The sequence below is a fragment of the Panthera leo genome, chromosome D4, assembly GCF_018350215.1.
Source record: "Panthera leo isolate Ple1 chromosome D4, P.leo_Ple1_pat1.1, whole genome shotgun sequence".
NCBI lineage: Eukaryota > Metazoa > Chordata > Mammalia > Carnivora > Felidae > Panthera > Panthera leo.
Window position 1 is genome coordinate 89,198,973 of NC_056691.1, and position 21,878 is coordinate 89,220,850.

The 21,878-nt window shown below is 50.4% G+C and overlaps 1 protein-coding gene across 12 annotated transcripts in view; it reads right to left on the bottom strand.

Moving 5' to 3' along the window:
- RAPGEF1 (Rap guanine nucleotide exchange factor 1) overlaps positions 1–21,878 on the bottom strand; it is a 131,061-nt gene that overhangs the window by 66,498 nt on the left and 42,685 nt on the right. The window contains exon 1 of one of the 12 annotated variants that reach the window (XM_042913090.1): positions 9,050–12,550. The exons of 10 other annotated variants lie outside the window; for them this stretch is intronic. In XM_042913090.1, coding sequence (XP_042769024.1) covers positions 9,050–9,104 — 55 coding nt within the window. In that variant the 5' untranslated portion in view covers positions 9,105–12,550. Of the gene's footprint in view, positions 1–3,257; positions 4,233–9,049; positions 12,551–21,878 lie in introns of those variants that run through there. One more of the 12 variants, XM_042913091.1, reaches the window with a different exon arrangement.

Consider the following 21,878-nt stretch of genomic DNA (forward strand, 5'->3'; position numbering starts at 1 on the left):
CCATTTACACTACAGGGAACGGATGATGACGGAGGCAGAGGGAAGGGGTGGGGAATGGGAAAAGTGGGTGACAGGCAGTGGGAGATACGGGCTTCCAGTTATGGAATGAATAAGTCATTGGAATGAAAGGGACAACCAGGGAATATAGTCCAGTGACACTGCAAAAGCACTGTATGGTGACAGAGGGGGCCACACTTGTGAGCACACAGAGATGCCGAATCACTGCGTTCTACACCTGAAACTAACATAACACTGTATGTCAACTCTACTTCAATAAAAACAGAACGAAAACAAAAAGCTTCCATTGGCAATATCCTCAGAAAGAATAAAATACGTAGGCATAAATTTAACACAAGAAGTGCCAGACCTACACTAAAAACTACAAAACGTTGCTGAAAGAAATTGAGACAATCTAAATAAATGAATCAAGAGCTAATATTATTAAAATGTCGATACTCCCCAAATTGATTTACAGATTCAATGTAATCCCTATGAGAATCCCAGCTGGCTTTTTTTTTTTTTGCAGAAATTGACAATCTAACCCTAAAGTAAGTATGGAAATAAAAGAAACATGGAACAGCCAAAACTATGTGGGGAAAAGAAGAATAAAATTAGAGGACTCATGCTTCTGGACTTTAAAATGTCCTATTATGGAGTCGCAGTAATCAGGGCAGCGTGGTACTGGTATGAGGACAGGCACACAGAACAACGGAATGGAACTAACAGCCCAGAAATAAACCCACGTGTCTTCGGCCAACGGATTCTTAACAAGGGTCTCAAGGCCATTCAGTGGAGGAATGAATGTTCTTTTCAACAAATGGTGCTGGCACAACTGGGTATTTCACATACAAAAGAACAAATCTGGGCCCTTACTTCACCATATACAAAAACTAACTCCAAATGGAGCACAGCCCTGAATGTAAGAGTTAAAACTAGAAACTTAGAAGAAAACTTAGGGATAAAACTTTTGTGACCTTGGATTTGGTAATGGTTTCTTAGATATAACATCAAAAGTGACAAAAGAAAAATGAGACAAGTTGGATTTCATCAAAATTTAAAACTTTAGACTTACTGTGGTGATCGTTTGGCAATACATACAAATATCCAATCATGATGCTGCACGTCCGAAACTAAGACGGTATTTTGTGCTGCAAGTGACACCATCAAGAAAGTGAAAAGACAGACTACAGAATGGAAGAGAGTAGGTACAAGTCGCATGCCTGCTAGGGACTTGCACACAGAAAAGGTAAACAACTCCTATAATCCAAAACAAAAGGCAAATAATCCAACTGAAATGACCCAAGAATTTCAACAGACATCTCTCTAGATGAAACATACAAATGAGCAACAAGCATATGAAATCACCGTCATTAGTCACCAGGGAAATGCCCAAACTGACACAAGCTACTACTTCTAACCTACTAGGTATAATCAAAAAGACCGAAAACAAAGCAAGCGTTGGTGAAGGCTGGGGGACTGGAACCCTCCCACACTGCTGCTGCAAATGCAAAACGGTGCAGCTGCTGTGGAAAATATCCGTCAGTTCCTCACAGGATCAAACACGGTTACCCTACACCCCTGCAATTCCATCCCTAGGCATATACCCGAGAGAAATGAAAACATCTATCCACATGATTTGTACACGAAAAGCTCACAGCGGCATCATGCATAATAATCAAAAGGTGGAGATAACTCAAAGGTCGATGAACGAATAAATAAAGTGTGGCATATCCAAACAACAGAATATTACTTGACAATAGAAGAAATGAAGTTCTGACACCTGCTACGACATGGATGAATCCTGACAGCATTTATGCTAAGTGAAGGAAGCCGGTCCCCAAAGACCACTGATGGTATCCAGAATAGGCAAACTTTTAGGGACAGAGGGTAGATCAGTGGCTGCCAAGATTGAGGGAAGGGGAGAGGGCACGAGAGGTGTTGCCAATGAGTATGAGGTTTCTTTTGGTGAGGGGACATAAATGTTCTAAAATTAGAATCTGGTGATGGTTGCACAACCCAGTGAGCTACTAAAAAACAAGCCACACTGGATTCTACACTTTAAATGAGTCAATCGTATACGTGAATTATACGTCAATTAAGCTGATTTTAAAAAAGCAAAGACGCACCAGGCCTTCCTCCATCTCGCCATCTACCTCCGTGCTTTCCAGTGTCTGAAACGATCTTGGGAAGTGATTTACTGACGTGCTTCTCTCCTCACAAGAATGCAAACTCACTGAGGACCACACTTGCCCTTCTCATGCCCGCATCCCCAGTGCTGACATGGTACCTGGCCCAGAGAAGATGCTCAGCCAACATTCACTCAACAAGTGAACAAACTGATCAACCAAAAAATACCCCTGCAAAAAGGACTGCTTCTTTCGATACCAGCTGAAATTCACATTTGAAATTTTCACACTTGAAAGTGGTCGAAAATTGGGGAACAGAACACGATCCTATGCGGTAGAAAAACAAATACCTGTGGTTTTAAAAATAAAAAGCACCCGCCCCCTTTCCATTCCAAACGAATGACGTAGCACCGTGCACGACAGCCGGTTAGTGTGTCTGTTATTACTTCACGTGACCTTAGGGACAAAGTGTGACTCCTTTGTCAGACCTTCCAGGTGGCAGGCAGGGTCAGATAAACTGTCTGCTCCGCACAAGTCTTCTAGAAGCGCATTGCACTCTGGACCAAAGAGATGGTTAAAAGGGTGGGCTCTGTAGTCAGACTGTTTGGGTTAAAATACTTCAAAGTCACCTCTCCAAGTCTTAAGTTTCTTTGTCTGGAAAATGGGGCTGGTAACGTTGTTTTTGGTTTTTGTTTTTTAAGTTTATTTATTTATTTTTGAGAGAGAGAGAGAGAGAGAGAGAGAGAGACAAAGAGAGAGAGAATGAGTGCACGCATGCACAGTAGGGGAGGGTCGGGGCGGTGGGCGGGAGGGGGGAAGACACAGAATCCAAAGGAGGCTCCAGGTCCTGAGCTGTCAGCACAGAGCCTGCGTGGGGCTCGAACCCACGAACTGTGAGATCATGACCTGAGCCGAAGTTGGACGCTTAACCGACTGAGCCACCCAGGTGCCCCGGTAACACTGTTCTTAGGATGGCTGACGTGATGTAGGATAAATGAGACGCTGCCTGTGGGTAACGCAATGAGGTGCTTATCCAAGTGCCAGGCACATGGTACCTCAATGCAGGGAGCTAGCCAAACTAACTATAGGATTTGGATGGGTAGCAGGGCTGATCAAACTCTGAATTCTTACCTCCCAACTGCTTACAGATCTTTATCAGGCGATTCTGTAGCACTGAACTTTTAACTCACGACCCTAGGTGACCGTGGGCCTTACAGTCTTCCTCCTCTTCCTTTGCACCGACCCGAAGCCTCAAACTGGCTTTTATCCGTAATCTGTTCTGCTCTGGGGTTTCACGTGTCTCCTCGGCCCTCGTGTCCCTGCAGGCATAGCACTGACCAGGCAGGTTCCCGAGCCAGACGGGATGTTAGAGCAGTGTACTAATCCTTACGACTTCCATCGGAGCAACTAAGACTGAAAGCAGGGCCAGAAAAGCAGACACAAATGAGGAAGTCTAGGCAGGATGCACGGTTTCTTTGGTTTGCTTCCGTGGTCAGAGACCTTCAGAGGCCTGGGATGGGGAACCAACTTCTGCCTGCGCCTGTCTGCCACCCCGAGTTGCTCTACGGACAAGCCAGGTTCACATCTCCGCCATCGTGACGAGGGCGGAACTGGGGTGTGCAAGCAAGGCACGGACGGCTCCCCAAAAGACTCTCTGGTTCCTGCACGTGCAGAGCCAGCCCTGGTCATGACCCAAGGGCCAACGAAGGGCACCCCCAACCTGAGAGCAAACTGAACGCAGGAAGTATATTACAGCACTCCCTACCTCGGCCTGAAATTCTAGTCTGTCTCGGGGCACGGCTGGGAATCCACGTCAGCATTTAAAGAACGAACTACATCTACCAATCAATCTCTCTCCTGGGAGTATTTCAGAGCCTCGAAACAGCTACCTTTAGCACACACGGTGTTAAATCAAGTGGAGAAGGCAGGTTCTTCCTAATGATAACGAACCTCGTCACCCCTGGAAACAGAAGACAGCACTAACTAGGACAGATTTTCACTCAGAGGCTGCCTGTCATCTTTTCCTTGCAACGCCGGGTCGGCAGCATGGATTTCAGGTGACTTAGATGCAGGTTGCTCCGACTGTGTCTGAGTGTTGATAAAGCACCACAAGCAGTGACAGCAGGCGGAAGGAAGCAACAGGGGGCAGCTGTGTCAGGGTAATGTCACCAACAGCACCACACACACACACACACACACACTTAGAATTAAATTAAATACATGCATCCCCCAAGCTAGTCCATCAGAACTTTCAGCCATGATGGAAATGTTCCGTGTCTGCACCATCCAACGTGACGGGCCTTGTGTGTCTACTGAGTACCTGAAATGGGGCCGGAGGCTGCGGTATCGGACAGCATGGCTCTAGAGGCGGAAAGTTATCAGGTCCACTGATGCCACCTCACGTCCCTTCGTGATCACATCTCTCTTCCCAACAACGGGTAACCGCGATTCTGATTTTTGGGCTCATCAGCCCTTACCATTTGTGACAGTTTGTATCTATAAGCATAGTTTAATTTACAGGTTTGTGACGCTTACATAAATGGAAATATGCTGTAAATATTCTCACGTTCTTGCTTTTTCCCTCAGTGGTAGGTCTGACGTTCAACCGTGAAGTGTATGGAAGTGCTCTCGTTTTCCGTGCTGTGAAATTCCATATATTCCACGATCCCAGGGGACGCTGGCATGTTTCCAGCTTCTATAAACAACACTGCCATGAACACTCCCATACATGTCTCCCGGAACACATGCAAGGCCTTTCTATGAATAGAACTGCTTAGCTATAGAGTATATAGATTTAATTTTATGGATTAAAAAAAATTTTTTTTTAATGTTTCTTTTTGAAAGAGAGAGGCAGAGCTTGAGCGGGGGAGAGGGAGAGAGAGAGGGAGACAGAATTCTAAGCAGGCTCTAGGCTCTGGGCACCCCCAACAGGGGGCTCGAACTCACAGACCGTGAGATCGTGACCTGAGCCGGAGTCGGACGCTGAACCGACGGAGCCACCCGGGCGCCCCTGATTTTACGGATTTTGCCAAATGATTTTCCAGAATGGCCACGCCACTTTGCAGTTCTACTGTCCCTCCCCACCAACACCTGGCACAGCCTGACTGGTACACTGTCTTCACGGCCGTACCTAACCGAGGGAAACAAAATCCCTCCTTCACAGAAGAGATGTCACAAACTGCTATCTTACTGTGGTCTATCAAATCTGAGAGCGACTTCAAAGGTTATCGACAGAACTTAAGAAAACAAAGCGTCCGACCACTGCTCAGTGTGGCATTCACGCCACGGAAGGTCAGGAACTCCCGATGACTAATCTGCTAGTCATTTCTTCCAGAGGAAGGGTGGCTTACGGGGCCTCACAAGTTCCGTATAAATGGCTACAAGGTTACGGAGAGCGGGCACTTTCTGGGGCAACCATCTCAGGATGCAGACCCAGCGGTCAGACGAAGGTCCTTCTCTACCCAGAGAGGAAAGACAGACTGGAAGAGAGGCACGTAGCCTGTTCACAGAATCATATCGCCAAAAAACCCCCAAACCCCCAAAGCCACACCACTTTCTTCCTGAGTCGTCGGCCAGGTATCGAGGTTTCAGTCTTAGATTTTCAACGTGTCCCCCGGCCAAGCCCGACAGCGGTCTCTGCCTGTGGCTGACGAACGTACCCATCCACCGGCCTTTCAAATGTCACTTGTAGCAGCTGGGATCCCAACTTAGCAGTGGTTTCTGTCAGGGCTTAACTTGGCTCTGGATAAGGGCAGTCTCCAAATATCAACCACGGGACCACAAAGTCAGGGTCACGGTGGGTAACGCTTCGAGGCAGTTCCAAAATTATTACAGCCAGTCTTGAGAAACACCGTGGCCACCAGTTTCTCGTTACTTACAGCGGACTGGGCACAGAATTGTGGCACCACTGTCCACTTACACGAGTTCCATCCGAATGCCGTCTACCCAACCCATACTCCCCCATTTTCCAAACGTGTAAAAAGGGTAACCCCAGTGGAGAAGTGGCTTGAGGACATCAGGAAGAACTTTTTTTTCCCTGAGGTTATTTATTTATTTTGAGAGAGACAGAGAGAGCGCGAGCGGGAGAGGGGCACAGAGAGGCAGAGACAGAATCCCAAGCGGGTTCTGTCAGTGCAGAGCGCGACGCAGGGCTCGAACCCGTGGAATCGGGTGATCATGACTCAGGCCGACATTAAGAGTTGGACACTGAACCAACCGGGCCACGCCGGTGCCCCTAGGAAAACCCTTTTCAAACCTAGGATTTCAGACTGTTACTTATTTAAACTTTTCCAGACTAATGGAAAGATAGAGACGAGAGTCCAGGCTGTGGGCATGGCAGCCAGCACGTGGGCTTTACCCGGAGCTCGGCCGTACGCAGGGGCAAAGTCTGTACCTCTCTGAGCTGCACGTTCCTCGCCTGTGGAAAAGCATAACCTCGGGGCCTACCTCCTTGGGCTGCGGCGAGGATTAAACATAACCCCGTGTGTCAAGCATTTCGCCAAGGACCTGACACACAGCGAATGCTCAATAAATGGAAGCCATTACTGTTACTTGATAACATCACCACGCCTCTGCCAACACTTGGCTAAAAATAGCCACAGCCTAGAACGGAAAGCAACCTGATGTTTCATCTTTCTCCAACAATGTCCATATTAAAAGATCCTCTGTCTTACTTAATATAGAAGTATTCATGTCAAAGCAGAGGGAAAATTAGCGTTTGGGGTTTCGCAAGAGCAGGCCCTCTCCCGACCCGAGAAATCTGTTCATACGACCCGTCTGCTCTGGCAGCGGACTGACGACTTGGTGCTGCTGGGAGGAGTAAGCAGATCGCTTTTCTTTCCTCTTTTTTGCCAGCAACAAAAAGTGAAACAACCTTGTTATAAAAATCCAAACACTGCAAAAATATATAACTCGGAAGGTGAAAATCCCTCGTAACTCCACATATGGCAGAGATGAAGTATTTTTCAACTTCTGTGGGCGTTTTTTCATGTGAGCACGGTTCACGGTTGAAGGACGTTCTGCTGAAACCTCTGTGCCCAGTCTCCTGGCGGACGGTTTCTAACTTCTGCTATTCAATCAATGCCGCGTTGCTGGGCACTCTCAGGCGTACCTTTCTGGGTGCCTGTATAATGAGACAGACCTAGAAATGGAACGGTCAGGTCACGGGTACGAGCACTGAAAAACTGAGAAGATACTATCCAGATGCCTGAGCTGGGTCCAGACCAGGAGGGACGGAGCCAAAGAGTGAGGCTCGGGGAGGAGGCAGAAGGGATGGGGTGCAGGAGAGAGGCTACGCCTACTGTCCACAGAAGAAACCAAGCTTCACCTCGGATTTGGGCTCAAACCTGACAGAGGCACCATTTTGGTTCTCTCTGCGTAACTGGTAACAATTAAAAACAGATTCCGGATTGAACAGACACGTCACAAAAGAAGATATGCAAATGGCTAACAGACAGACTACTTATGGAGCACCTGGGTGGCTCAGTCGGCTAAGCGTCTGACTTCAGCTCAGGTCATGATCTTGCTGTTCTTGTGTTCAAGCCCCCGTCGGGCTCTGTGCGTTGACAGCTTGGAGACTGGAGCTTGCTTTGGATTCTGTGTCTCCCTCTCTGACCCTCCCCTGCTTGTGCTCTGTCTCTCCTTCAAAAATAAACATTAAATTTTTTTTTTTTTAAAACCTCGATGGGGGCGCCTGGGGTGGCTCAGTCAGTTAAATGTCTGACTTTGGCTCAGGTCATGAATCTCGTGGTTCGTGGGTTCGAGCCCTGCGGCTGGGCTCTGTGCTGACGACTCGGAGCCTGGAGCCTGCTTCGGATTCTGTGTCTCCCTCTCTCTCTGCCCCTCCCCTGCTCACACTCTGTCTCTGTCTCTCAAAAATGAATAAACGTTAAAAAAAAATAAATAAAAAAAAAAAACATGGATGAACCTTACAAACGTAGGAAGAAGGCACACACACAGAAGGACACTGTGTATGGTGTTCCATTTATACAAATACAAACACCAGCAAAATTAATCTATGATTTGAGGAGTTAAGCCAGCGGTGATGCCTGGGGTGTGGGGTAACCAGCAGGGGACAGGAGGGAGGGAGGGACGCACTGTATTTTGCTCAGAGCCGGTTACACTGGTGTGTTGGATTTGTGAGAATTCTCCATGCTGAGTACTTAAAAAGCCAGATGTACTTTTCTGATTCATGGTATACATCAATGAAACGCTGTAATAAAGTAGACACGGGGGTCTAAGCTTCTTCTAAAAAAGAGCTCACATGATTTTCACATGGGTCAGATGAACAGCTCATTTAAAATTTAAAGAAATCCTATTCTCTGAAACAAACTTATTTAACCATGAACAATCCAGAGCGAGTGTCTTTCCAAATAACTCTCCATTGAATATCCCAGGAAGCATCGTGAGTGTCTTAGGAAGTTTCTATTTCGTCTTTGTGAAAGTAATAAAAAGAACTTACATAAATGTAAATATTTTTATGATCTTAAATCACCAGTAAATAGTGTTTTCTACTTTCGTTCGCTGTATGGAAATTTTAAAGAACTTAATGCAGGGGCACCTGGGTGGCTCGGTTGGTTAAGCATCTGACTCCTGATTTCAGCTCAGGTCATGATCTCATGGTTCATGAGTTTGAGCCCCATGTCGGGCTCTGTGCTGGCAGCATGGAGCCTGCTTGCGACTCTCTGTCTCCTCTCTCTCTCTGCCCCTCATCTGCATGCACTCTCTCTCTGTCTCTCTCTGTCTCTCAAAATAAATAAAACATAAAGAACTTAGCATAAACACAACTGCATTCTATAATTTCTTTTGTTTTTAATCACGACCGAATCGGTGTATTTTTATATAATTGTAATAGTACCTAGTCACGAGCTTAGTCTGAGAAATAAACAATACTCCTTGTCAACAAACACTTGAGCACATCTCACCTGTGCCAAGCCCTGTGTCGGGACACCGGACACAGGAACCCTCCCCTGCAGACATCCAGGGGAACTTGAATTAGGCAGGTGGACAGGCGAGTCTGAGTTACGGAGATGGATGGGGGCTGGAGGTACCCGTGGGGGTGCTGGCAGCATACGGATGGCACAGGAAGCCGAGCAACCAGAGGACAACCCAGGGGCCTGTGCTGATGGAGAAGATAGGCGCCGCTTAACTGCTGAGCGATCTGTCTCTGCACACGAGCTCCCGGTCACTCCTCTGGAGGGTCTAGATCGGGCAGCTCAACCCCACAACTGCACTCCCCGTACTCCCTCCCAGACCTGCTGCCACGACATCCTGGTACACAGGAAGCTTCACCCTCCCAGAGCTCGGGTCAGAATCCCGGACTCTGCTCTCCCGCTCACGTGTACCATCCAGTCTTTCGGCAAATTCTGTGAATCCCGCCTTAACAGTACATGCAGAATGTCCCCACTGTAGCCACCTGCACCGTCAACACCCCGACCCAAGCCACAGCCACTTGGTGCCTAAGCCGCTGTGCCACCCTTCCAACGGTCCCCAGCGCCTTGCCTCTCTGGAGTCTTCTCCAGTCAGTGACCAGACGGATCCTTGTAGAAGGTCGCCCCTCTGCTCAAAACCCTCCTGCCTGTAGCTTCTCTTCTCGCTCAGAGAGAAAGGTGGAGCCTCTGAGACGTCCACGCGCCTCCCCCACAGCCATCAGAGAGGGCTCTGAATAAGTTCACACGCAGAGTTCTCCCCAAGACGTACTCCTTTTATCAAACCTTCATCAGATACCGGACAGATGGCCCAAGAGAAGGTGAAGGGGGGGCCTCCGGGTTGAGAACTGCTTCCCTCCTGGAGTCCAATCAAAAGGTTAAGTCAGCAGCCTCTGTTTTCAACATCCCGTCAGAAGTCGGGCCCCGTGCGGGGAGTTCTACGTCACCCCCTATCCTCACGCTGACACCGGAAGGAAAGTATTTTTGTGACCGTTTGACAGACGAGGAAACCAAGTCACAGGGCCCAACACTGCCCCTCAACCCCCGCCCCATAAATCACACACACATCCCCGTCACAGACAAGGCAACTGCAGCCCTTACACGTGCTGTGAACAAGTCAAGGTCAGCCTGCCCCCAGGGCGGCCTACTCCCAAGGAAGTACTTTTTTTTGCCATCACTGTTTGGAAACGACCTAGAGATTCTTAAAGCCACAGACTTTACAGACATCCGGAGATGTGAATTAGTCACCTCTCCAGAGTTTTATTTCTAGAGATGAGAGACAGAGAGAGAGACAGAGAAGGGAGGGGGAGGGAATGAGACACGGGCGGGGGGTGGGAATAAGCTCATTCTGAGTAAACACACCACAGCACTGGGCAGAGAGTAAGCGGGGCCAAAGTGCGCCACGCCACTCAGCATCCTGGCTACAACAGGAAGCAGGGTCCACCCTGACCTTTGTCCCTTAGGTGGAGTTGTTTGGAGCAGCCTCTGTCCCTCAGAGGAACTTGCGCGTTAGGACTGATGCCAGTTTAGAATTCAAACAATTCTCCTCAACGGCCTCAGAGCATAGTTTTTAAAAAAGCATCATGTCACCAGCAAAGCAGCCCAAGTTGGAGGCAGGAAGGCCTGTTTATTTGGGGCCAGGCCACAGCGGTGGGGCACGGGCGCTCACGGGCAGCGGAGGCCGTGGCAGACCAGGACTCTGCTGGCCTCAGCTGTGCCTGGCCCCGCGCGGGGCCCCCGAGGGCTCATGATTTGTCAGGCCACCCTCTGGACTTCCAGAGGAAAACCACTTTCGTTTGTCAGCAGGCGCATACTTCTTTCTTTCCCAGGCAACAGGAAGAGCAGAGAGCCAAAGCCCTGGAAGCTTCGGACGCTGCAGAAGGAGCTCACTGGACAGAGCAAGAAGAGAGTCAAAGGACAAGGGTCACCTATAGTCCCTTCCCTTCCTTATCACCCGGGAAACGGTGCAGCAGATACGCACAGGGCAGGCATCCGCATTCGTTCACTCATTCACCTGTTCGATAAATCTTTACAGGCCTGACATCTGCAAGGCGCAGGGGTCAAGAGGGAGGAGCAAGATACAGCTTCTCTCTCCGAGGAGCCCCGATCTCGCGGCGGAGAGCCGGGAAAGCCCGCAGTCATGACACGGAGCGAGGAGGCCCAGGATGGAGACTTGGTCGGCAAAGGCAGGGGCTTTTCAGCTGCTCACGGCCCCGCCTGAGAGGAGGACGAAAGTGCTCTGCAGCCCAGAGGCCTTGAATAAGGCCTAGCCTACTCCGAGGGCAGGAGCACCGGCTGGGCTCTCAGGGACAGCTCCGGGCCTTAGGCATTTCACATGGGGACCGAGGAAATGCATCCGGGTCAGCAAACAGGTGCTGGCTTGGGAAAGGCTTCACGAGTCTCTGAGGACCACAGAGGGATCTGAAAATGACCACTTCTCCAAAGGCATACGTCTGGCTTCCCAGGCACGTGGGTGGAGGGCAGTAAGGGGCGGGGGTGAAGGAGAGGCAGGGAATTTTTCTCCGAAACAAAATGAGCAAAGGGTCTTCTCAGCTGTTCTTTGATGCGTGTTTTTCATGGACCCTGACCCTCTGTTCCTGTCTCTCAAATATGTTTGTGGCCAGGGGGCCTGTTCTGGAAGAAATATTCATTCCGCAGGACAGTCCAGACCAGCGGTGGTGGGAGAACCAACCCCACTCTGCTCTACGCATTCAGAATCAAGTGCTGATCAATGCCAATCTCTCTGCAGCAGTGGCCAGCCGAGGTGGCACCCCTGGGCAGGTGCCCAGTGAGCAGTGGGCTCTCAGCCTCCATGCAGCCTGAGAAGTTGAAAGGATCCCGAGTCTGCCTGCAGAGGAAGCGGAGGCCTTGGGATCAGATATGCCCCAGCCTAGGACCCAGGCATCCTGAACCAGGCCAGTCCAGGGCTCCTTCCTCAGTAATGGCTAAAGTATCAACCAGCCCCCCGGACATCTCTCCTCCTCGTGGGACAACTTCAGTGTCATAAGTAAACAACATGTGGAGGGCCAGGAAGAAAAAGACAGCCCCCTCCAGTACTGGTGATGCCCAGCTATTCCGTTTGTGAATCACTTAACAGCCACAGACAGTCTAACCACCCAGAGGCTCTGAGGGCCCTCGCAATTCTGAGACTAAAATCTGAAGTCATGCTGGTTTAGTCAAAGCCAGAATCTCACTGGCTTAGAGCCTGATAGCCAACCCAACTCGTTTCCAGCCAAACGCATCAGTTCTGTGTGCACAAGGCACCGCTTAGGCTCTGAGGAACCGCACGGCGATAGCTGGGCCCGTGTCCCGCACGGTGAGTGTTCAGGCCTGTCTCATCTAGTCCTCATAGTGGCTCTCTAAGGTAGGGAGACTGAGGCTGTGAGGTGACAGACCCTGACACACCAGCCACACAGTCTCCTAACGCAGTAGAGGGAGAAGTGAATAAACACCCTTAAAAATGGCTCAAATAAGGGGTGCCTGGGTGGCTCAGTCGGTTAAGCGTCCGACTTCAGCTTAGAGTCGAGTTGGAGCCCTGTGTCGGGCTCTGTGCTGATGGCTCAGAGCCTGGAGCCTGTTTCAGATTCTGTGTTTCTCTCTCTCTCTCTCTCTCTGCCCTTCCCTGCTTCCACTCTGTCTCTCTGCTTCTCTCTCTCAAGTAAACAAAAAGAAATTTTTTAAAGATGGCTCAAATAAGTGGAATACAGGCTCGGGGGCGGGGCGGGGGGGGGACTTGTGGGCTCTTGTCTCCTATAGGAATATTCTCATTCTCTCTGCATCAGCATTCCACTTAAAGGGAACCAGCACCCAAGAGGAGGTACAGGGCTCTGTGTTTGGCCATGCATGCCACCCCGTCCCCACCCCCCGCTTCCGACTTACACGGCACGTCTCAGTGTAGGCTCTCTCTTCCTCTTTTGAAAACTAAAGCTTAGCAAGTACTGTTTATTAGATGTGTTCACAACTTTGATCGCCAGGTAAGCAAGTTGCCACAAGAGCAGAAAGCAAGGCTTTCAGGCCAGCGCTGCTTATAAAAGTGAATCACACCCTTCTGGAAAAGTCCAAGACCAAGATGGCTCACAGCAGCAGCACATCAAAGACCTTCTTGCTGTGTTAGCTCCTGGGCTAAAAATACTCTTAGTGGTGAAATCTCAGGCGGTCTCTTGGCCTGAGGGGAAGAGGCCAAAGTCACACGCCAGCTCTCTCACCTTGGGAGGTGGGGTTATAGATGGGACGCAAGACTATTTTTAAATGACTCCAAAAACAATGGGTCGCGGAAGAACATGTGTTTGAGCAACGGCTGGAGTTGCCGTTTGGCTAGGAAGCATTAGAAGGGGACTTTCCGCAGTCAAAAAGGCCTCCCAGTTCTCACAGAATTTCCACCTTCACGGTCTGTGATTAGTAACAAAATGGCGTCACTACGTGTTGTTACGAGATAGTTCTTCAGTGCTTGGCCCCTTCCTGGGTCTTAGGCTCAGCCAAAAAACATTCCTTTCACTCTCTCCAAACTCTCTCTTGTTCAGAACCTTCCAGAAACTCACTCCACTCCAAAGACTGCCTTTAGGAAAAATCCAGTTGCTTCATTCTAGAATTCTCCAGAAGGAAGCTCGTTTTCCCATCTTCTCTCTCAACACACGTATTCTTTGTGTCCCCTGGAACTGAAGTTCTTTTTAAAGGACCAAATCTTCCCACAGGAGGCAGCCTCCTGTGGCTTGTCTGAGGCCCTGTCTCAGCATGCCAGGAGGAAGGACAGGCACAGCCACACAGGAAAGAAGGAAGGAGGCAGAGACTTATCTTCTCAAAGTCAGCGGTTTGGAATCAGGATGCACTTTCCCACTGAAACAAGGTTAAATAACCAAATTCAGGGGCTCCTGGGTGGCTCAGTCGGTGAAGTGTCTGACTTTGGCTCAAGTCATGATCTCGAGGTTTGTGGGTTCGAGCCCCGCGTCGGGCTCTGCGCTGACAGCTCGGGGCCTGGATCCTGCCTCAGATTCTGTGTCTCCCTCGCTCTCTGCCCCTACCCGACTTGTGCGCGCGCTTGCTCTCTCAAAAATAAATAAGTGAACAAGCAAAAAACCCACCAAATTCGGGCCCTGTGGCCATCCACACAGTGGCACACAACTTGGCTCAGCTCCTTCCACCAGCCACGTGCTGGGCATTCGGTGCCGCAGAAAGTCTGGTCCAGACGGACCGTGGTTGAACGGGAACGTAGGCTCTGCCCTCAAGTGGTGTAGAAGCTAACAGAGAGGTAAAGCCATCCACGCAGAGCCCCAGTACACAGCAGAGCAAGTCAAGTGCTAAAGAAACGAAGGGTTTACTTCCTGAAAGACACAGGAAAAGTTCGTGAAGAAAGCCCTAAAGCTGTGTAAGCCGAGCAGACATGAAGGGATAGGACCATGACAAATGTGAAGGGACGGGGTCGCCCTGGGTAAGAGAGGCATCTCTGAGAGACAGAACCGAGGGAGTCCCGGCAGGAAGGGTGCCTGCTCCTGCTCACGTTCACGCCAAGTCACGACCCATTAGCAGGTCCCCAAACCGATTCCAGGGATTAAAACACGAAACAGAATAGAAACGGTCAGAGGGCACGGAGGTAGTGAGGCTAAATAGCATTTCATGAAACTTATTTCCATCACAACCAGCTTGAAATGCTGAAGAACCTTCTCCACGGGGAGAGTGGGGTGGAGAAGCCGCCTCACACAATGAGGTCAGGGGTCCTGCAGGGGCAATCGAGACCGCGGCACAGCCCTTTCCCGAGTCACCCGGGCCCTGGTTGAGCTTCCCGCCCTGGCTGTGGAACCGACGATCGGGCCCGGGCACAGCACCAGCAGGTGGGCCATTTCTAAGGCGGAAGCACTCCGTAGCCTTCCGACCTTTTCTGACCACAAACCACAGTAAGAAATGCCGTGATCAAGTACACGAAGTGTATCAAAAATCTAAAACATTTAAATCCCATTTTGCTTTGTAACCCTACAAGTGAGTTCTAGGACCAAACAGTGTCTTAATCCTTCCCCCAACAAGAGTGAAGGGTCTGGGTGGTTAACGGCAGCACCATGGCCTGGAGCTGGTTAGGATACCAGCTCTCCACCCCAACTCAGACCTAATGAATCAAGGTTTCTAGGGGAGGCACCCAGGAATCTGGGCTTTAACTAGTCCTCCAGGGGAATAAAGATCTAGCAGAAAGAGGTAAACTGCCAAGAAATTCCAAATCTTGAGCGGGAGATGGGGGGACTCTGCAAACTCAGCAGAGCCAAAGTGACAGGCAGGTACATCCTTTGACTATGACAGAGAAGTTCTCATCTCCCATCAAAACATTCTTTGCGGGGCGCGCCTGGGTGGCTCAATCGGTTAAGCTTCTGACTTCGGCTCCGGTCATGATCTCACGGTTCATTAGTTTGAACCCCACATCGGGCTCTGTGCTGACAGCTCAGAGCCTGGAGCCTGCTTCGAATTCCCTGTCTTTCTCTCTCTCTGCCCCTCCCCCACTTGCAGTCTGCCCCTCTCTCTCTCTCTCTCTCTCAAAAATAAACAAACACTAAAACAACAACAACAACGTTCTTTGGGACAGGCCCCTTCTGACAGGGAGACAGGTACGTAAGCGCTGTGCCTAGAACAGGCCTGCACTGGCACAGCCATGGGGCTGGGGGGGAGGGGTGACCAGTCCCCGTCACCAAATTCCAACCAACCAGCCACTCCAAGCCAGGAAATCTGGTTAAAACAGGCATCTTTAGTACAAGGCTCAGAGCACAGGTAAGTCAGTAGATATTTCCCGCAGACTGACTGTGCACACGTGCTCAGGACAACAACGTTCACCAGAAGTGGGGGACCAGAGTGGTCACGACTGCTCTCCTGCCCTGTGTATCCTTGCTCATATCAGGCTACAATGTTTGTTTAGCATCTACTCTGTGCTGGAAAAAAAGTGGCTTTTCCCTCCAGTAATTGCTCTAAGGCAGTGGTTCTCACGAAGGTAGAGAAGTGGGTCAATGACAAGGCGTCTATCAAAAGCACACACAAAACTACACGCGTTCACATCTGCCATCAGAAGAAACCAACCTGGACAAAACGCACAGAGGCTACAAGCGGAGGGGCTGCGTCAGGGGGTCCAGAATTAGGACTGGTGAAAAGCCGGCACCCTGCTAGGCCTAGGGCCCAGCCTGACTGCTCAGGAGCTGGCCCCGAGGCAGGAGGATGGGTCCTTATCCCACACTCACCCCAGCCCACGAATGAACGGTTTTCTTAGTGGAAAACAAAAGTACCTTCGAAGTCCTTAGAACACATTCTAAGATGATAACCACATTTTTCCATTTAAGATGGAAAACTCTGAATTTTCTACACAGGAAAACAAAGCCAGCTGGGAAAGAAAGGAATGTGCTAGGGACCCAGCATCCCCAAGCACAGGTACCCCCAGATCTGACAGGAAGCAGGATGTTCCTACGACGCGGTCTGGGTGGGGTTTGTCAAACCATTCCTTAGGAAGAAGGGGATGGCAGCGGACAGTCCCAGGGCGTTCAACCAGAACTTTCTGAGAGCCACCAAGTGCCCATGGAGAAAAACGTGTCACTTCATTTTCTTCCAGGAAGCCTGGGCCCATAGTGAACTCACCCTGCTGGCTTCAACCTCCCGAAGACAGTTGTCAGTTTTTGTTCTGCAACTGGTCTGCCGGCCACAACGTCCTCAGAACTGAGGGCGTCTTAATAATAAAAATACGCAGCTTCCCAAAAGCTAGTGGATGTTTGAAAAAATGCGTGAAAATCAGTGGACTGAATCTGTACATGGGTCTACACTGCAGAAGATTTGGCACATTTTTGAAGGTCACCTTTTAAAGCGTTTTGGGTTCCAACTCTCTTTACAAATTGAAGTATGACCACGAAGCAGGAATTGAAATATATTTAATTTCTTTACAATAATATTTTTGTATTCTTTGTGGTGGAGGCTGAGAGTAGTGTTTCTAAACTTTTCATCAAAACAAAAATTTTAGCACAAAACCTCGCGTGTCCTGAGGCTTGGTTAAAGCCCGGCTGCTAAGAACATGGTGCAGCTTTAACTTCAACATTTCGTTTCTGTGGGCAGGAAACCCAAACCATCCGTGGAAAGTCCAGTTCTGAAATCTCAAATTGGCTGCCTCTTCTGTCCAATCTACTGAAGCACTGTTTGGCTTTAAAATTCCGACCTCTTACCCAGGGGCGCCCGGGTGGCTCAATCGGTTAAGCGTCCGACTTCGGCTCAGGTCATAATCTCGCAGTCCGTGAGTTCAAGCCCCACGTCGGGCTCTGTGCTCACAGCTCAGAGCCCGGAGCCTGCTTTGGATTCTGTGTCTCCCTCTCTCTCTGATCCTCCCCCATTCATGCTCTGTCTCTGTCTCAAAAATAAATAAATGCTAAAATAACAATTTTTTTTAAATTCCGATCTCTTACCCAAAGAAGACCGCCTGATAAAACTGAGCTCCTATGTCTGTGCTATACAGCTGACCCTGGGCCCATTCCCCAAATATGAGAGGCCCCCACTTGGGCTTCTCCCCCAGGTACAAAGAAATCTGGAGCTCCATACTCCGCTCGGGAGGAATTTCTTCTCCCTTTGAGGGCAGCAGCCACGCGGGGCACAAGGCACCGATGCAACGGCGCCGGCTTAGGCACGGCAGAGCCTGGAGAAGTGTGAACCCTCTGGCGACATCGTCTGGTGACGGTCGTGCCCCTTGACACTGCCCCCACCTGCCTGGGTTAGGGGGGCCCCCGCATGGCCCCAAGGGAAGAAGGCTCCCCATAAACAAAGTCCAGTCTGAGCTGGCGCCATGCCGAGGAAGAGCCTATGACGGTCCCTCTCTCCTCTTGGGCGAGGAAGGAACCCTGCAGAGGATGGGGAGCATGATCGTCGGGGGCAACACGGCTCAGGGCGCTTTTCAAGCCTCTGATGCGCAGTGCCCGGTGCGCAGCGTGTCAGGCAGTCGCGGCACGGACACTCAGGAGGGACGGGGAAGAGAGACCTGCACAAACCCCCGCAAGCACGACTGCGACCGAGTGGGCCGAGGCCCCGCCCGTGACCCAACTGCGAGAGCGCTGAGTGCGTGGCCCACGGGCTGCACGCTCCCAGAGGCAGCCCGCGACGGGGCTCGGGTGCCAGCAGAACTTGGATGGGTGGGGAGTAAGGCAGGGATAGGTGCCCTAAAGCCATCTTCCGCCCTGGACCCTGCAAGGAAACCGGGCTAAACTGGAGCCTGAAAGACTCACTGCAGTTGGCCAGGTTTTCATTTTCTGTAGTGTGTGTGCGGAGGGCCGGGCGTGTGGACCGAGGAAAAGTGTTTCTGGCAGAGGGAGGAGCATGTTGGGAAGGCCCTGGGCCAGCAGGGCCAAGGTGAATCGGGAGACCTGGTCAGTACGGCAGAGGGAGGGAGTGGCGAGAGGGAGCAGGGCCAGCGGGGCCAGGCAGGGGCGAGCTGCTGGGTCCAGGAGGGCGGGCCTCCGGCCTCCCCACGCCTCGAAGCACACTCTACAGCGGGTGACGAGCACCGGGGGCTCCACTGGCCGGGAGGACGGCTCAGTTCACGGTCGAAACATGCTGCCCGCAGGGTGACAGCACAGCGCCCTGGAGCCCTACTCCTCTCAACAAGGCCCTTCCCCCGAGATGCTGAGACACAGCGAACTCCCTGCACGCTAAGGCAAAACCCAAATGTGCCGGCGCCGTCCCGACACTGACAGAGACCACGAAGTGCAGGGAAGGGGCCACTGAAGGCACGTGTTAGTCAAGCACTGCCCACAATCCAGCCTGGTCCAGTCCGCGCTGTCCTTAAAACGGCCGTGATTCACTGAGCACTGACCGTGCCGGCCCTGACAGGCACACGTGATCTCAACGGCCATTCCACAGACGAGTAAACTAAGGCTCAGAGAGGATAATGAGGCCAAAAGTTACACGGCGCTCGGGAGCCCGCCTGCACTCAGACTCTGCTCACTGTGACTCATCGTGACATTCAAGTGTCTTAAGTGTCACAGGGACGAGTGTGTGTGTGTGGGGGGGGGGACAGTGGCGCCAGGGTGACCAGTGACGGTGCATACAAAGGGCGGGAAATGAAAGAGATGCGTGAGCAGGAAACGCCTACAATAAGCTCCTTGTGCCCAAACCCAACAGCCTCTGCTCGAGCCTGCCTGCCCATCGGATTCGTCATCTCACCCAGAGGAAGTGGAGAAGGGCCATGAGGCGGGCCCCAGGGGGCTGTCCAAAGTGCCCCTCCACCCCAACCTTAGCGCCTCCGTGCTGCACAGCAACCACCCGCGTAGCTGGCCGGCTTCCCCCCGAGACCCTGTCCCATCTACAGCCGACCAAGCACGAGGGCCGTGCTCAGACCTCCAGGAGGGTCAAGAGACCTCAGAGGACTAACCAGCTTCCAAACAAACCACCTCCTTCGATGGGTGGTGGATGCCATCTGGTCACAAATGGGCAGCCGGGACAGGGCACGTTGTCTGCAGGACTAACAAGTATCTGTAACAACACCTCTTGTCCTCTCCCAAAGTTGTCACTTACCTGGGACTAAATCCCAAGAAAGGCACTAGGGCATGTGGTCACATCATGGCAGTTTGCCCATTTAGGGACATCGGGGAACATTTCTCTCTCCTGGAAGTCAGGAAGTGGGAGGCCGGCTTTTTGAGTCAGTTCTGCCACTAAATGGTTTTGTCAACGAGGCCGGGCACAATTTCTCCGAGCCTCTTTCCTCGTCATAAGCCTACATGAGTGGCTCTCAAAGTGTGGTGATGAACCACCAGCAGCAACAGCAGCCTCACCCATGACGTGGTCAGAAGTGCAATCTCCGGGGCCCCGCGCCACCCCCACTGCACCAGAAGCTCTGGGGGTGGGGCCCAGCAACCCACTTTCGGGAGCCCTCTGGGTTATTTTGACACACACGGGGTCTGAGCCCCACTGGCCTAGCTGATCTCCCTACTTAGTTTGCTTTATAAAACCATCTTTCTTGGACTTTTCCCCACCTGTATTGCTACTGACTTCATTTACCCAACAACGGAAAGGGTCTACAGCGTGCCAGACACTGGCACGAACCCAAGTCCACCGTGACGGGCACACGTGTAAGGTCTAATGACGACGGATGCGTACAAAGCTTGTCTGCTAGTTGGCCGCTGGATAAGGAGCGCGACTGTACCTTCCAGTCACTTTCCTCTTCAACCACGGTCTTCCTACAAGATGTACTGTGCCTTTATAAACAAGGTATTCAGCGCACAAGGAGGCATGCAAAGTGCCAGCCAATAAAGTGTTATTACATTGCTACTGATGAAAGAAATAGATTAGGTATGTCCAATTAAAATAAGTACACAAAATCAACCGGAAAATCTCTAGAGGGAAATACAGAATAACACAGACAACACTTCTTTTCTCCTAAAACTGTTTCAGTGACTCACGGGGCTCGCAAGTCTTGAATGTTATTCTAGGCACAAAATAAAACACTAAGTGACATTTTTAGCAGTCCATTTTGCTTCGGGAGGTATACACAGGAAATGCAAAAGCAAAAACAAAAGCTAAAACACTCTACCCTAAGAGGAAAGACGCAGCTAGACTACCTTAACTTTAAAAATGGAACTAAAATTAGCTTCCTCCAACTCGCCTAGGGGTCCTGCTAAAATAAAAGCATCTGCCAAGAGTTTTCCTCCTCTCCCCTCCGTCCAGTGACCAAGGAGGGCAAAGGAAACACGGCCAGAAGGCAGACAAGTGGCCCAGCTCCTACAGTCAGTCATTAACACTCACTGCAGACGTCTTTGGTCTGTACCAGACCCCCAAGTTCAGTCTCGGGCAGAACAAAATTCTCCTCAATCAAAATTATATCATGGGGTTTGACTTCTCTGGGTAGAAGCTGACATCGGAGTCCTCACCCTGCGCTCAGGTCAACAAGCTCTTGTCTACATTAGTTAAAACATACGCCTAATAATTAACGTAACACAGCTGCTGCTTCTACCCAGAAGCAGGGTCAAAGCAAACCACAGAACTGTTACAAAGTTACAAACTGTGCGCTAAGTTACAAAGCAATTCTCCCCCTGGCTGAAGGTATTTATTTAGGCAGTACTAAACACAAAACAAATAAGAGAGTTTCAAAGAGAACAGACTCAGAAGATTAGAACACAAGAGTTACCCGACTGAGCCTTGGCAGTGTGGCTCTAAGTTTCCTAGCAGTGAAGGTAAAAAGGTAAACAAATGGGTTAATTTTGAGCACCCAAAGAAAATATATGCACTCAACAGAAGAGGGAAAACTTTTCCTGGTGTGACATTCCAGAAGAAATTTTAGGGGGATGTAAAGTAACACTGTGAACTGCGTCTTCAATCTTGGTTTTACACCGATCCACAATGTCTGGGGCACCTCAGTGACTCAGCTGGTTAAGCGTCCAACTCTTGATTTCGGCTCATGTCGGGATTTCGAGGGTTGTGAGATCGAGCCCCGAGTTGGGCTCTGAGCTGAACAGAACATGCTTGAGATTCTCTTTCTCCCTCTCTCTCCCTGCTTCCCACCTCCCCCCCACCACCGTTCCTCCTGCTCACGTGTGATCACTTGCATGCCCTCTCTCAAAAAACAAAACAAAACAAAAAAACCACAAAACTTTACATGATCTAAAATGTTCTTCAAATAGCCACTTAATATTTGTTCTCCATTAAAAAATTCAATAGCCCAAGAACTTTGTATTTGTGGATACATTTCTTAGGGAATCCCAATTATTAATACAGTCCCGTCTGTTGTTTTCCGGGGCTCCAGGTTAACACAGAAATAACCCTTAAAAAAAAAAAAAAAAAAAAGAAATAACCCTTAAAGAGCTAATGGAAACAGGGGTTTTCCCCACCTATTCTTGGC